Source organism: Staurois parvus, unplaced genomic scaffold, assembly GCF_062004578.1.
Source record: "Staurois parvus isolate SC_StPar_1 unplaced genomic scaffold, SC_StPar_1.0 ptg000303l, whole genome shotgun sequence".
Taxonomy (NCBI): domain Eukaryota; kingdom Metazoa; phylum Chordata; class Amphibia; order Anura; family Ranidae; genus Staurois; species Staurois parvus.
Window position 1 is genome coordinate 11,945,874 of NW_028318099.1, and position 15,673 is coordinate 11,961,546.

Genomic DNA, 15,673 nt, shown 5'->3' on the forward strand with positions numbered 1-15,673 from the left:
TATATTCCAAGCCTCTGGAATTTTGATGTCAGAGGTGGACTTTCCACAAAATCTGGCCTGCTTATTGAGTTGCCTTTGGCCAGGCTATGAATTTTTAAATATTTAGATATGCTTAAAAGTAGTAAGTGAACTTTAAAGCAATCCCTTAGGGCTTGTTTATACTTGCGTTGTTCTGTGAACAGTGATCCACAGTGGATCGCTTTTCACAGCACGGTATAGGAGCAGATTACAGGGATTCAGGTGGCGATATTGCCGCCTCTTGAATGCCTTATTTTTGGACAGCTGATCGACCTCTTTGAATAAGAATACAATGCTGCAATAGTAAACCTAGCATTTGCCGCTTGGGTACGGTGCTGCCCCATGCATTTGAATGGGTTTCATTAGGCAGTGGTATTGCCTAGAACACACCACAAGAGGGATCATTTTTTCCATGCCTTGTAACAAAGCATGGGGGCCACAGCATGTGTAAAACCCGTCTGGCTGCCTATTTTTACCAACTCCAACTGCAAGTGTAAACTAAGCCGTACTGACCTCTGTAACTACAAGTACTGTAAAGAGATTCATTGTTAAAGGTCTCAGCAGAGATTATTGAAGTTATTCTAGAAGTAGCTCAGCTCACCCTGCTCCCCTTCCCAGCAGTGACTCCACAGCCTTCTAGCTCTCTAATCTCTCATGTACACAGAGAGCTTTGGAAAGGGGAGAGTGGGTTGAGCAGCTGCAAAATGATTTCATTAGGCCGTACAGACATCTACCACATGCAATTTAAAGTAATTTAGAACAAGCAGTTCATCATTGTTCTGTTCATGCTGCAGTAAACTGAAATCAACATGTCACCGCCTTTTACATACATGTACAGAATAATCAGGTCCAGGGGCGGACTGACCATTTGGAACTCGAGCACTGCCCAAGGGCCCGGGGTCAGTAGGGGGCCCCATGAGATGCCCCTGGTACCTTTTTCATAGGCTTTTTTGAGTTTGGGCAAGGACACAGGGGCCCCATGATCCCCTGTTGCCCGAGGGGTCAGTAGGGGGCCCTATGAGATGCCCCTGGTACCTTTTTCATAGGCTTTTTTGAGTTTGGGCAAGGACATAGGGGCCCCATGATCCCCTATTGCCCAGGGGCCCCATGAGTTGTCAGTCCACCCCTGATCAGGTCAGTCCCCCCATGTTTCTATACTTTCTGCAGTGCTGTAGATACAGATCTATGATTGTGAGCTGCTCCCAAGAAACATCCACATGGATTTCTGTAAAAAAAAAATGCAGAGTTTATAATGCTTGTATGATAATAAGCATGCAAAATGAATTTGTAAAGCAATAGCTGGTGACTTTATTGAAGTATTTGCAATAGAACTAATTCATTTCTGCTGCTTGAGGTCCCCTGTGTTGAGGTTGGAGAGTTTGTACATTCTTTGCATGCTGATCTAACAGGGTGACTTGGAAATCTCCCTTTGGTTGCTGTGCTTGCCTTGATTTCATCTGTTTGGCTGGGGTCCGTTGCTGTCATCCTTTTCTTCCTGTTGGCAGTGTCCTCTGTCTACAGGTTATATCTGTATGTCATGGGTAACTGGATATCATTTCACACATACAGTACAAATACATGAACCTCCCATTTCATGCATTGATTATTTGTTTATAAACAAGTAAGTATATTTAACCACTTGCCCTCCAGAGGATTTACCCCCCTTCCTGATCAGGCCATTTTTTGCGTTACGGCGCTGCGTTACTTTAACTGACAATTGCGCGGTCATGCAACACTGCACCTAAATGAAATTTACATCCTTTTTCCCCACGAATAGAGTTTTATTTCGCTGGCATATGATTGCCTGTGCGGTTTTTATTTTTTGCGCTATAAAAAAAAAAAGACTGACAATTTAGAGAAAAAAACCAACATTTTTGACTTTCTGCTATTAAACATGTCAAGTAAAAAAATGTAAAAAAATCAAATTTCGTCATACATTTAGGCCAAAATGTATTCTGCGACATGTCTTTGCTAAAAAAAAATCCCAATACATGTAAATTAATTGGTTTACGTGAAAGTTATAGCGTTTACAAATGGATTGTATAGATACTGGGATTTTTTATTTTTACTAGTAATGGCGGCAGTTAGCGACTTATAGCGGGACTGCAGTGGACTTTCTGACACTGGGGGGAACTGACTTGGTGTCATTGACATCCCCAGTGACACCAATACAGTGATCAGTGCTAATAAAAAGCACTGACATTGTACTAATGGCACTGGGCAAGAAGGGGTTAACCTGAGGGGTGATCAAAGGGTTAACTGTGTGCCGTTTTACATAGTGTGCTGTGGGTGTGCTTCACTGTAAGCACACTGCTTTGTAAGGCTGTGCTATGCAGAGCCATGCAAAGCAGTGTGCAGGAGCTGACAAGGGAGAGAACTTTATTGTTTACAAACAGTATTCCCGCCGTCGGAGATGCTCGGCAATCACCGGGTGCCATCGAGTAATGACCGGCTGGGACCTGCTGATTGACAGCCGAGGCCGCGAACGGTGGTGCGGGTAGAACACGAACACACCTTGTGTGCACTCCCTACCTGGAACTGCAAAATCACATATACATACGTGATTTTGCGCATCCATGCCACCTTGTAGCAGTAGTTCTGCTATAGCTATAGGGCGGACGGGAAACGGTTAAAGGGAAACTTCAGTTTTAGTCCTTTAAAGAGGTTACCTCCTCGGTAAGCCATATGCCTAAATACTTACCTGTAGACCCACCTGAGAAATCTTCCCTGTATGGCCCTGCACGGTACCATGCAACCGTCTATGGCTGGGGTCATACTTTTCTGGATGGCTGTGTCGTTCAGGCTGATGAATGAACTATAGGGAGCGCATGGGCAGTAGGCACATGGCTCATTCTGGTCTTGTTTCCAGCATGACTGTGTGGCCCTGGCCAGGGATGCACAGTGAAGATCTCAAGAGCAGGGCTAAAGGTAAGTATTTAGGTATGTGACTTGTTTGTACTGGGTGGAAGGAACCTTTAAAGGAGAAGTACTTCTCTTGTGGATCACAGGATTGCATTTCGTTTTGCCCTCCTGTGACCCGTTTTCACCCGACAGCAGGCTGAAGCCCCCTGTCGGCTGACATCACTCAGCCGGTCCAGGCTGGGGAAAGATCCCGACTTCAAAGTAGGAATCCACCCCAGAATCTTGAGCGGCACATGACTCGGCCTCTCAGCGAGCCGCTGAGAGCCTGAGCCAGCCACTCCATCCACAGCCCAACACTCCAGTGAGCGCTGGGGAGTGCTGAGCAGAGAGTGCCGCATCCACCTAGGTAAGTATAAATGGGGAAAAAAAAGAAAGTCCACACTTCTCTTTTAAAGGACAACTTTGCTAAAAAGTAAAGTTGTTATTTAGGAAGCCTAAGATAAACGTCAAAAGTACAGTAAGCCATATAAATCATTAAAAATATTTTTACTCATCTCACAGTAAACTGAAATCGGAGGGGCCACTAGTGTTTATTACAGTTTTCACATTATCATCACTTTTTGCACACCTTATAAGCCTTAAAATACACATGTATGGTGCTCTGGAGTAAAAAGAGAGAGAGAAAATATTTTTTTCATTTTTCATTGCATTGCAATATTTTTACCCCTTTCAGGCAGCTAGAGATAAATGCAGTTCTGGTACCCTGATGCTTTAGACTACTAATAGCAGGATCTCAAATTGCACACACCCACTAATCATTCATTCAGAGGAAGGGTACAATTATCCTATGAGAGTGGTTGTCATTTAGATCTGTAGTAGAACATTTTGATAGTTGCTTATACCTTTTGATATTGAGACAGATTAAGGCTCGGTTCACACTACTGCGACCTGAAAGTTACGTGATTTATGGTACGACTTTGCCAGGCGACTTCTTGGCGATTTGCTAGTGACTTGATGCAACTTGAGTATGACTTAGATGCGACTTGATGTGCAACATTCATGCCATGTGACTTTGCCTGTGTAATCTTCCTGTAATGTCAGATCCAAATCACATCAATATAGATGAGGATCCGACTTTAAGGCAACTTCCATTAAATTCTATGGGCACATGTCAGATAGAAATCGCCTTGAAGTAGTACAGGAACCTTTTCTAAAGTTGGAGCGACTTCAGTAGTGCTAATTAGGACAGCTCTCACTGACTAACATGGCATTTCACATGTCATGTGACTTGGGGTAGCACAAGTCGGATCCCAAGTCGCAGCAGTGTGAACCGAGCGTCAACCGTTTTATTTAGTTAAAATGTAAAATTTACCTTTTTAATTGTGATTAGTCCCAATAAATTGTGTGCATTACTTTACGACGTATGTCTGGATGGTGGTTGGGGATGATAAAAATGTTAGTTTTATTTCTGCCAGATAGTATTCTGACACCACTCAGACTGCAGTTCTTTCTTATGTACAGTGAAGAAGAGAATTTCTCACTCTCTTCTTCCTCCCTCCTTATCCATTCACACGATGCCTTGTATTCTTTTCACTGAATATAAGGTGTTCTGTGAATGAAGGGAGAGAAATAAACAAATAAACCTAACATTTTTAGCATCCCCAGCTAGCAGCCATCCAGACAGCAAAGTATTACACATAATTTTTCTGGACCAATCACAATTAAAGTCGTTTTTCCCAAAGTTCCATTTTAAGGGGTAAGTTTATTCAAAGCTTATACCTCAGTTTTTGGTAGATGTAAGGATGAACCACCGAATGGTGCCTTCCCTTCTTAATTTCTCACTCCAATTATAAAAATTAGACCTTTGATCCCTCTGTGGCAGTTGGGTTTTGAATTTTTTGTAAAATGTAGTAGAAGAAACAAGATTTTGAAGAGGGTAGGGTGTGGAAACTGATCTGGTATCTGTGCTGGGGAGATCTTGTAGATTAATTCTGTATAGAAAACCAGCAAGGAGGCCTGGCCCACCCAAATCCACCTGTAAATGAAAGGTATCTTTTAGGTGGACTGGCCAAATGTTTCCTTCAAATATTATGATCCACTAGGTGCATATTTTCAGATAAATGAATGGGGTATACTATTTAATCCAGAGGGGTAGATCTGCTTCAGAATCCACAAAGATATCCTACTTTATAATCCTTTTATAAGGTAGCCATAGATTAAAACCTGTCAGACACTCTATAGGAAAGATTTATTTACATTGGTGCACTCAGAATCTGGTGCAACTGGCATGATAGCCAATCAGCTTCTAATTTCAGCTTGTTCAATTAAGCTTTGACAATAAAACCTGGAAGCTGATTGGTTTCTAATCAGAGCAGCACTAGATTTTGCATCATGCAGTTTTAGTAAATAACCCCAAATGGGGGAGATTTTCTAAAACTAGAGCGCACAGAATCTGGTGCAATTGTGTATTGTAGCCAATTAGCTTCTAACTTCAGCTTGTTCAATTAAGCTTTGAAAATAAAACCTGGAAGTTTATTGGTTACTATGCACAACTGCACCAGAGTCAATGTGCTCTGCTTTAGTAAATCTTGCCCAGTCTGATGATATAATGGTTATCGATACAATTATAATAGCATGAAGAGGTGTGAAATGTTGTAAACTAAGTACATCCATTCTTTTTTTACTGTATATAAAAGGCTTGTGTGTTTCCACCCTTTGGTTGCACAGGAAAAATACTTCCTTTACAAGTAACTGCACAGATAGATGCTGTGAAATAGTATATAAAGTAAGATTTTAAACTATTTCTGCATAGTTCGGAGAATATAGCAGCAAATATAGTTGGTTGCCATGTGTTCCAGCACATTTTGGACAGTTACTTTTTTACTTGATGTTCTTACTTCCCTTTGCATCTTCAGCATGTGGCGCATGGTTCTGTGGTTTCTTGATCCTCTGCTTGGCTGTAGCTTTTGCTTGTTACTGCTGATTTTGGCTATTTTTGCCTGTCATCCTATGTTGCATAGCTACAGATCTTAGTGAATTGTAATTATTGACTGCAGCATCCTCTCCAGGGAGGAGACTAGCGAAGAAGACAGTTTTGGTGAACCGGAAGACATAGGACTCATTGGGATACTCAGAGAATGGGGACAGCAAGTGAAGCCAGACAAAATTGTTAGAGAAAAAGAAGAAGGTAGAAAGGATACAGTATGGATGCCATGGACTGAGCCATCTCCTGAAGAAAATATTACTCTGATTAGTGATTCCCATGGTGTACAAGCTCAAGAGAAAAGGGAAGAATGTACAGATTTACCTGACATTCAATATATAAAAGCATCCACTGCAGACACTTCGGTTACTTCTTTTAATGCCAGTGATACTCTAGATTATGGCAGTTGGCATGCAGCAGAACCTAATATTCAACTTCTAACTGCCACTCCACAGCAAATTCCAGCACCTTCACAGATCTTCTCTAGGAATGAAGAACCATTACAGCCCGATACAATACCAAAGAGCCTCACTAAACTATCAAAACAAGAAAAAGGAGAATCCAGGGATAACGTTACTGCTCAGACAGAACAGCAACAATTGTGCGGTGTTTATGACGCCAAGGATTTAAATACAGATGGTGTGAATATACTGACAGGCAGTAAGGGCAACCTAATTCCTTCTTCAACAACCGTTGGAAATTCAGAGGGCAATAAAGACAAACTTGGAACTACACTTGAACCAGATAGCTTGCTCTATAGTGGAGTGATCCCGGTAGTTCAGGTGTTTGACCAAAGTCCACTAGAGGTAGAGCAAAGTTCAACTGACAGTAATCCTGTTACATCATTGCTTAATCAACAGTATCAGACTGCAGAAACAGAAGGACCGTTGGCACAGATGGGTAAAATAACATCTGAACACAATTTTCCTGGCATACAATCAGAAGATTTCAGTAGTGACACTAAGAGATGTCCTGATGACCTAAACAATAAGGCTGATCAAACAGAGAAGAATTTAACTGAGAACATTCAATCTGAGATTAAAAATGACCTGAAAGAAATTCCCAGAATAGATTGTGTGGATTTTAGCAGCAACAATGTAAAATATGGTGGATCTAACATTGAATCAAAGGTAGATAAATTGAAAGTCATTGAAAATACAAAATCTTCAGATTTTTTCGGCCCAACGAGTAGCCAATTTCTAATGGAGTATGAGGGATCCAAATCTCCCAATGCAGCTAATAGTACCACAGCTACATTATGTAACATAAACAGAGACCCAGGCCTCCAGATTAATATTGTGCCTCCCATGGACTCCGTCAGTGACAAACACAATATAATCCTGAGTGACCACGGTGGCTTTGGGAAAAGTCAGCCTTGCCAGGAAATTTTCTCTGCACCTGACAATAAGATACTCCCCTTAGAAAATGTAGATGCTTTGCAGAAACCTTTAACAGGCGACCAAGATAAAGTAATTAATCAAGCATATGATATGGCACAAATGACAAAGGACAATAAACTACAGAGCTGTATAAACAACTTACTTTTGGAAGATGTGCCAACTTTTTCTCTCAATACATTGGAATTACATCTGGCAGAGCCATGCCCAGACCTACAAGATGAAATTCCAAAAAAATCACAATATGCCCATTACAAAGTGCTCACAGATCAGTCAGCCAGTGAGGCCAAAGTAACTCCAATTCAGGATGAGAAGATAGTTGATCAGAACGGAGTTGAGTTTCAACTTTCGAGCCTTAGTGGGAATAAACATAGCAACACAAGCACTGAACAAGTTTCAGTAACAGGGGAAGATGGTTTTATCTGGAATGTTGAAAATTATACACAGAGTAATGCCAGTGAAAAGCCTGAAAGTGAGAGTGTAAGTTCAGCCACCCATTTTAGAAAAGCTGCAGAGTCTGATATAGAAACCACTTATTTATCAGTTTCTGTGTGTCCTGATGATATGGGATACTCCCCATCCACCCAGGTTTCACAAGATGTACCAGCACAGCCTTTAAATACACTTGAATTATTTCCTAAAGAAGAGGTATGTCTTCTTCCTCCACAGGCAGACCTTTATCCGCCGTTCTGTAAAACTGGGCCTGCTATGGACTATACGTATATGGTATGTCCAGAGAATGAACAGGAAAACTCACTGAATGAAAGCAGCAAGATTCTATCTACTGAAACCATGACAGTGGCTAGACAAGACCAACGTGGGCTTGACATGTCTGTAAATCCTTCACATCAAAGTCAAAGCCACGACATTGATTGTAAACTACAGTCGCTTCTCCTGCCTGATGTGGAGAGACATAACCTCAAGCCAGATCACACCTTGAGAGATTCGTCCAAAGTTCAACTACTAGAGAACGCCTCTGCATTTACAGAGGAAGATATTAAGGAAGTCAATGAAAAGCCAAACCTGGAGAGCAGGTCTACAAAGAGTGAGGACGTTCCCTCTCCTATATTAAGCCAACAAGAAATAGCATCTTCAAAGGACACACCCTGCCTGATCTCCGACATACTGCCCTGTCTTGATGTAACAGGATCACTGTTAGAGGATAGAGTGCTTACTTCCAGAACACTGGACTTTCCTATAGCATGTATTTCAGCCTCTCCAATCACAAATAATGAAATAGACAAGACTCTCACTACCGCTGGTGAAAAAGATTCTGCAGGACTGCAGGGCAGTAAAGGTCTGCTATCTACTGAGCTACATGTCATTAATTATGTGACAGAGGAAAATCACTCACCAGGATCCAAGACTGAAGGTCAACGAATGGAAAATGTGGAGCTGTCTGCAGGTACGAATAAAGAATATAATGGGATTCCCAGAGCTCATTTCGGAATACCAAGAGATACTGGGATTCCTATGGCCCATTTCAGAACACCAGAAGATGCATCTAACCAGCTTCAAATGCCACATGATACAGGCATCCCTATGAAAATGTCATGGAGCAACAATAACATCCTTGTGGATGATACTAATGTAACAGCAAGCGTTCCTTATCAGGATGTGTTTAAAAAGACAGATGAAGAAACACCTGCTCCTAGTGTAGCCATGGAATCTGAAGCCATCCAAATTCCTGCACTGGAAGCACAAGGCAAGAGCTTCCTCCCACAACAGGAAATGTCAAGTGTTCCTCTTCCTCCAAGTGATAATAAACAGAATGAAAGTACTGTCATTTGTCAAGAGGGTTCAACAAAGGTAAGTACTGAACTTAAAGAGGAGTCTGTAAAACCCAGCAATTTTTATATTCACATGGACAATTCTACTGAAGTAATACCAAGTCCTCTATATCAGGATGGGGTTGACAAGACAGTTACACCTGTTTCTGATTTTGCCTCAACATCAAAAGTTATGCTTATTCCAACACTGGATGTGTCAGACAAGACCTTCCAGTCAAACCAGGAAATGTCACCTGTTCCTCTTCCTCCAAGTGATAATGGAGAGAATGCAACTCTAGACATTCATGCAAAGGATCCAATAAAGGTATGTGCCAAAATCAATATGGAGTTATCAAACAATGATGGTGTTCATGTAGACAGCACTAATGATGTAGTAGCAAGTCCTTTATATCAGGATGAGTATATTAAGACAGGTGAAGAAACAGTTATTTCTGGTTTAGCCTTAGAATCTGAAGTCATACAAACTACCACATTATTAACACCAGAGAACAACTACAAGTCACAACAGGTAATGCAACCTGTTCTTCCTGTTATTGACAATACACATGCTGTAACCCCTATAACATCCATATGTCCAGAGAGTAATACAAAGATATGTGCTGAACTTCAGATAGATGGCATAGATAACGCTTCTAGTAAAGATGTAGTTGTACAAAATCTCCAAATGACAAATAATGACCAATTACAGGAACTGTCTGTAAGCAGTACTGTCTCCATTGACATTATATCCTTGATTGACAATTCAGAAATGTCAGCACAAAGTAATAATACATTTAAGCTTGTGCCACTGCTTGGTGATATTGAGCAATGTTCCAGGGAAGAAATTGTGGGAACGTTTAGCTACCTTGATCAGGCTAAGGAAATATTGAATGATGAAAGAAGCTCAGTAGGGGAGAGTCAGCAAAACTTAGAAATATCTGTGGATGGAGATCAGTCCTCCAGTTTATTTCCTGTGCTGACAGACGTGCCTACAGAAGGATCACAGCCTGCAAATACAGACTTATTTAAACCAATGGAGAGCCAGGAATATCCCACAGGTGAAATTAATATGAACTTGGAAAGATCTAAAGCAGCATATCCATTAGTTTATGATGACCAGAAAGATGGTCTACAAAATTCTAAGATAGATGGCAGAATCTCAGAAGTGTCTGAGGATAAGTCCTATGCAGAGCCTGTTAAGTCAAAGAGCGTACTTTCAGAAAGCTCCCATGCACATAGTGTTAAACCAGAGGAAGCACTTAATAGCCAGCATTACAATACTCCTGAGGAAATACACCCTCAAGAAAAACATCCTGAGATGAGATTTGAAGGTATGCTTCATATCAGACCTGATGAAGAAGGAACTATCATCAGCTCAGCAAAGCAGCCTACAAGCATTCACACAGATGATATAGATAGGTTCTCAGCAAACAAAGGTGAAGCACCAGGTGTAACTGCATTAGAAGATACTTTATCTATCATGAATGACTTACCTTCCCAAGTAAACCATGAATTGGATGTAGTGTCTAACAATCAGTGTCTCAGCATGCAATACTCAACACTTGCTACTCTACAGCAAACAGTCAGTGGTGGAGAGTTGGAATTATCTTTAGGGCAATCAATCAAGCCAGCCTTAGAGGTGGAAAATTCTCATTCTGAACAAGACAAAACATGTGAAAGTACAAGAGCATTAACCTTACCCTCTGATGTCCAATGTCAAAATGAAATAACCCCAGAAGCTCCATGTCTTCTTTCCGAAAAGAAAGATGAAAACTTTGTGGATTCAACAGTTAGTCCTCAAATCAGTGATACTTTTGTTTCCGCTGATCAAACACAAGAACTTCATGAAAACGATCTTAAAAATACTGATGCTGTAGCAGAAGGCTGTCATTCAGCTGTCACAGGAATAGACAATATGCTTGAGGTTAAAGAGACAGCAATAATTTCCGATGACTTAGATTCAATACAAAAGGAGATGGAAATTCTATCTGACTTGCCATGTTCTGCTGTCAAGGAGACAGAAATTCTATCTGATGAGCCACTTTTAACTGAAAATAACACAAATAATGCATCTCAGCAGATAAGCCCTCCTTTTGATGACTCAACAACTTCAGCATTGGCTGTGACTCCCATGGAGATTATTAGCATGCAAGAAAAAAATAACGTACATGAACCATGTGGCTCTTCAGTTGCAGAAACAAAATTTATACAGGCTAAACCTGAACCTAAGGAATTGTTAACATATAGCATAGATATTGAAAACAAGCAGGATTCTTCCATGGTGCCTGTTCCGTCAGCAGCTCCTAATACAGATACAGCAAAAAGTGGCCCTGCTTCTGCAAGTTCTTCCCAAGAGACGCTACTAGCTGAGCCAGCACCTTCTTTGCCAGCAATCAGAAGCCCAACTTTTCCACCAGCTGACTCTTTGAGCTTTACTCAGAAGCTGCGAAGTGTTCTTCACTCTGAGAGGTCGTTCCCCAAAAAGACAATGACACCAACATCTTGTGAGCCTCTAGTTCTTCCCTCAAGTCCAAGGTTGGGCAAAAAAGGAGCAGCCAATGAAAGGTACTGTCTTGTTTTATATATTTATATATATAAATATTAGATAGAAAAAAGTGTCTTCACTGGGCTTATCAATCAGTCTCATCATTTGTTTTTGCTAGCTGCACCAGAAGAAAGAGCTACAGACTTTGTAAGGCAGTGATGATGTGCATAGTAACCCATAGAAATGTGTTTTTACTTGAAACAAAGACATGATTGGTTGCTCTAAGGTTATTGCACTTGTTATACCTTTGTGGTTTGCAGGGCTTTACTGAATAATAAAATTGCTAGAGTCAGATTGGTTACTATGATCACAAAACACACACAGATATAGATTGCTGTTTTGTAAATGTTTTAGTTCCGAAAGGGTTATAAGAATTTTGAGTAACCAGAACATACAGGTAGTAAGCAGACTGTTTCATATTACTGATAACAATTGGGTATTGCATATTTTAGATGATCAAAGTGGTCCTTCACCCATGAATGTGACTTCGTCTCCTCTGCCTCCTGTGTTCCTCTGTTCGGGCATCCTGACATCTGCTGGTGCTGGTTGTCAGAATATAATAGCCACAGTGGGAGTTTTGTCAATCCATGCTGAATGGTCAGTTTTAGCACTTCTATCATTTGCAACAGCAACACATACAGAGATAAAAATGCTTTATAGAGTAGGGGAAGGCAAGAACTGTCATCAGTATTGCATTGCTGCCCGTGCCCCTGTCGCAGATTTTTCCCACAATACCCATCTTCTGAAACTGTTGTCATCATGATAGTGAGTGAATAAAGATGGCCATACATGGATTGAAATTTGGCCGGTTCAGCAGAGACTGGACAAATTTTGATTTATGTACGAGCAGGCTGATTGTACCCAAGTTGATCCATTGATTGACTTGGGTACAACCAGCCTATTGGATTTTTATTCATGTGATTACTGACAGTGGCTTTAGACACATGCAATAATCAATGCATTCTTCCGGCCGGGAAGGCTCCTTGTGCCCACCCACTGACAGAATACAATAGCACTGTGGTCAGTGTTGATGGGAGAATCAAGCAATTTCTTTCCTTCCACATATGGTAGAAGGAAAGGAAATCGCATCATCTATGGGCTGCTTAAGTGATCTCTGTAAGGGCTCTTTCACATGGGTGGCTAGAGGGCAGTAAAAACAGGCAGTTTAGCAACGGTTTTACTGTTCCTTGACCACCAAGCTAAATTATACCATTGCAGCCGGACAGGGCTGTATGCATGCTGTCAGCATGATGCTTTGCTCTCCTCTACTATGCTGTGAAGAGAGATTTACCCCGGTAGACAGTGCCACCCTTGTAAAAGAGCCACAGATAGGAAGAAGTAAAAACCATACAAGGACTCTAATCCTTCCCAACTCTATCCAAAACAAAAAAGAATGGTTTTGACTGGATATACACTTTAAAATATGTTTGCTTGAATATCTAGCAAACAAACAGATGGGCACTTTGACGTCTGTTCCTTTTCAAATTTTCTTTGAGATTAACTTTCTTTTTTAAACACAAACACGTCATTGCTGCTAACAAAGACAGTGTATGAAATGACCAAACTGCTTATTTTCATTGTTTAAATTGTGGCTTGCTGGGATCCTATATGGATGATGTGTGTATGTTATGTTGATGTTTATTTATTGCAGAATTTCAGTTTCTTTCCATAATTTAAAAACATACTGGGGTTGAGCAAATAGACTGTGCACTTTGCAAGTTCAGTTGCACCTGTAAGGAAATTTGTTCCAGAGTTTAGTAAATGAGGGGAAGCTTTGCTGACTTCCATCATCCAATCATGTGCAAGCAAAAATCCTGTTTTTGTTATTGTATTTGCATGTGATTTAGTATTTTTTGCAAAGTGAAAGTTTTGAAAGAGAACCCCTTTTGAAAAGTAAGATTGTAATCAATATCTCATGAACACAAGAACAATTTCCAAAATGTTGACAAAACTGAGTTTTATAGAACATTTGTTTAGCTCATTACATGAAAGTAAGGTTAATAATATAACTTAGATTACAAAATCTTCAGTTTTACTCAAATTAGTTGATGCAAAAATGAATACACCCAACAAAAACTACTCCATCTAGTATTTTGTATGACCTCCATGATTTGTAAGGACAGCACCAAGTCTTCTAGGCATGGAAAGAACATGTTGGCAACACATTGCATCATAAATCTTTTTCCATTTTTCAAGAATGACCTCTTTTAGAGCCTGGATGGTGGATGGAGAGTGATGCTCAACTTGTCTCTTCAGAATTCCCGGTAGGTGTTCGATTGGGTTCAGATCAAGAGACTTACTTGGCCACTGAATCACGTTCACCCTGTTCTTCTTCAGAAATGCAACATTGGCCTTAGATGTGTGTTTTGGATCATTGTCATGTTGGAAAAGTGCACAACGACCAAGGGCATGGAGTGATGGTAGCATCTTCCCTTTCAATATAGAGCAGTACATCTGTGAATCCATGATACCATCAATGAAAAGCAGCTCCCTGACACCAGCAGCGCTCATGCAGCCCAACAGAAGGACACTGCCACCACCATGTTTCACTGTAGGCACCATGCATTTTTCTTTGTACTCCTCACCTTTGTGACACCATACAGTTTTGAAGCCATCAGTTCCAAAAATATTTATCTTGGTCTCATCACTCCAGAGTACAGAGTCCCAGTTGCCTTCTTTTTCCACATGGGCCCTGGCAAAATGTAGGTGGGCTTTTTTGTGCATGGGCTTTAGGAGTGGCTTCCTTCATGGATGACACCCATGCATGCCTTTCCTCTGCAGTGTACACCGTATTGTGTCACGGGAAATAATCACTCCAGTTTGGTTTTCTACTTCTTTAGCTAACTGCAGTGAACTTGCATGGTGATTTTCTTCAACCCTTCTCATCAGAAGATAATCCTGTCAAGGTGTTAACTTCCATGGATGGCCCAGATGTCTCTGTGAGATGTTTGCAGTTCTAGCTTTGTTACATTTTTGTATCACTTTTGCTACAGTGAATAAAAAGAAACAGCAGTGAGCGCTAATCCTGAAAGCGGCTAGGCACTCTAAGCAACCAATACACTTAAAAGCAATAACATAAAAATAGTGCAGCGCTGAAAATAATGATAAAATGACAAAAAGGTAGTCCACTAAAAGTCTATGACATATAAACGTATCCAGTGTCTGATGTGGATTCAGAATAGGTGATCCGTGTGGAAATGGCTGGAAAACGCACTCACCAGAAGTAAGACACATAAACGCAGTGTGTATATAAGACTCAAGGATCTTCAATCCAGAGGGAAGTAAAGCTGATCCGGTTACAGGAATGGTGAATCCCTCCTCCGCAGATGCAGCAACCGATCTTCCTTAACACGATTAGATGTAGAATTCCAAGACCAAGGTTCTGCAAGCAAAAGCTCCTCAAGGGAGTTTTAGGGAAGGACACCCATAGTGAAGTAGGTAATAAAAGGCAGCTTTATTCACAATAATGATATCCAATTCAAAGCAGGCAGGTATCATACAGATGTGTCAGCAAGACAACTAACCCAAATGGTCAATGGTTCCATACCTCTGAAGATGTGCGTGCGCACGTAACGCGTAAGGAGGAGCCTGGACGTCGAGACGCTACGCCGCCGGTGCCACGTGGAGGCCCGGCGGCCACTATTCGAAGTATCAGGGTTAGTTGTCTTGCTGACACATCTGTATGATACCTGCCTGCTTTGAATTGGATATCATTATTGTGAATAAAGCTGCCTTTTATTACCTACTTCACTATGGGTGTCCTTCCCTAAAACTCCCTTGAGGAGCTTTTGCTTGCAGAACCTTGGTCTTGGAATTCTACATCTAATCGTGTTAAGGAAGATCGGTTGCTGCATCTGCGGAGGAGGGATTCACCATTCCTGTAACCGGATCAGCTTTACTTCCCTCTGGATTGAAGATCCTTGAGTCTTATATACACACTGCGTTTATGTGTCTTACTTCTGGTGAGTGCGTTTTCCAGCCATTTCCACACGGATCACCTATTCTGAATCCACATCAGACACTGGATACGTTTACTTTTGCTACAGTATTCTGACTGATAAATAAAGCTTTACTGATCCTCTTGTAGCCTTCACCTTTC

At 41.1% G+C, this 15,673-nt stretch overlaps 1 protein-coding gene and 1 long non-coding RNA gene across 14 annotated transcripts in view; one reads left to right on the forward strand and one right to left on the reverse strand.

Annotated features, from left to right (window-relative positions):
- TACC2 (transforming acidic coiled-coil containing protein 2) overlaps positions 1 to 15,673 on the forward strand; it is a 222,898-nt gene that overhangs the window by 75,273 nt on the left and 131,952 nt on the right. For 12 of the 13 annotated variants that reach the window (XM_089683244.1, XM_089683247.1, XM_089683252.1 and 9 more), the window contains exon 6: positions 5,937 to 11,594. In XM_089683244.1, the coding sequence (XP_089539370.1) occupies positions 5,937 to 11,594 (5,658 nt within the window). The remainder of the gene's footprint in view (positions 1 to 5,936; positions 11,595 to 15,673) is intronic. The other variant, XM_089683245.1, reaches the window with a different exon arrangement.
- LOC149457791 (uncharacterized) lies at positions 1,303 to 11,048 on the reverse strand. Its single transcript, XR_016313577.1, has 2 exons — positions 10,730 to 11,048; positions 1,303 to 1,546 (listed from the first exon to the last, which is right to left on the reverse strand). It is a non-coding gene; the product is annotated as an uncharacterized LOC149457791 (long non-coding RNA).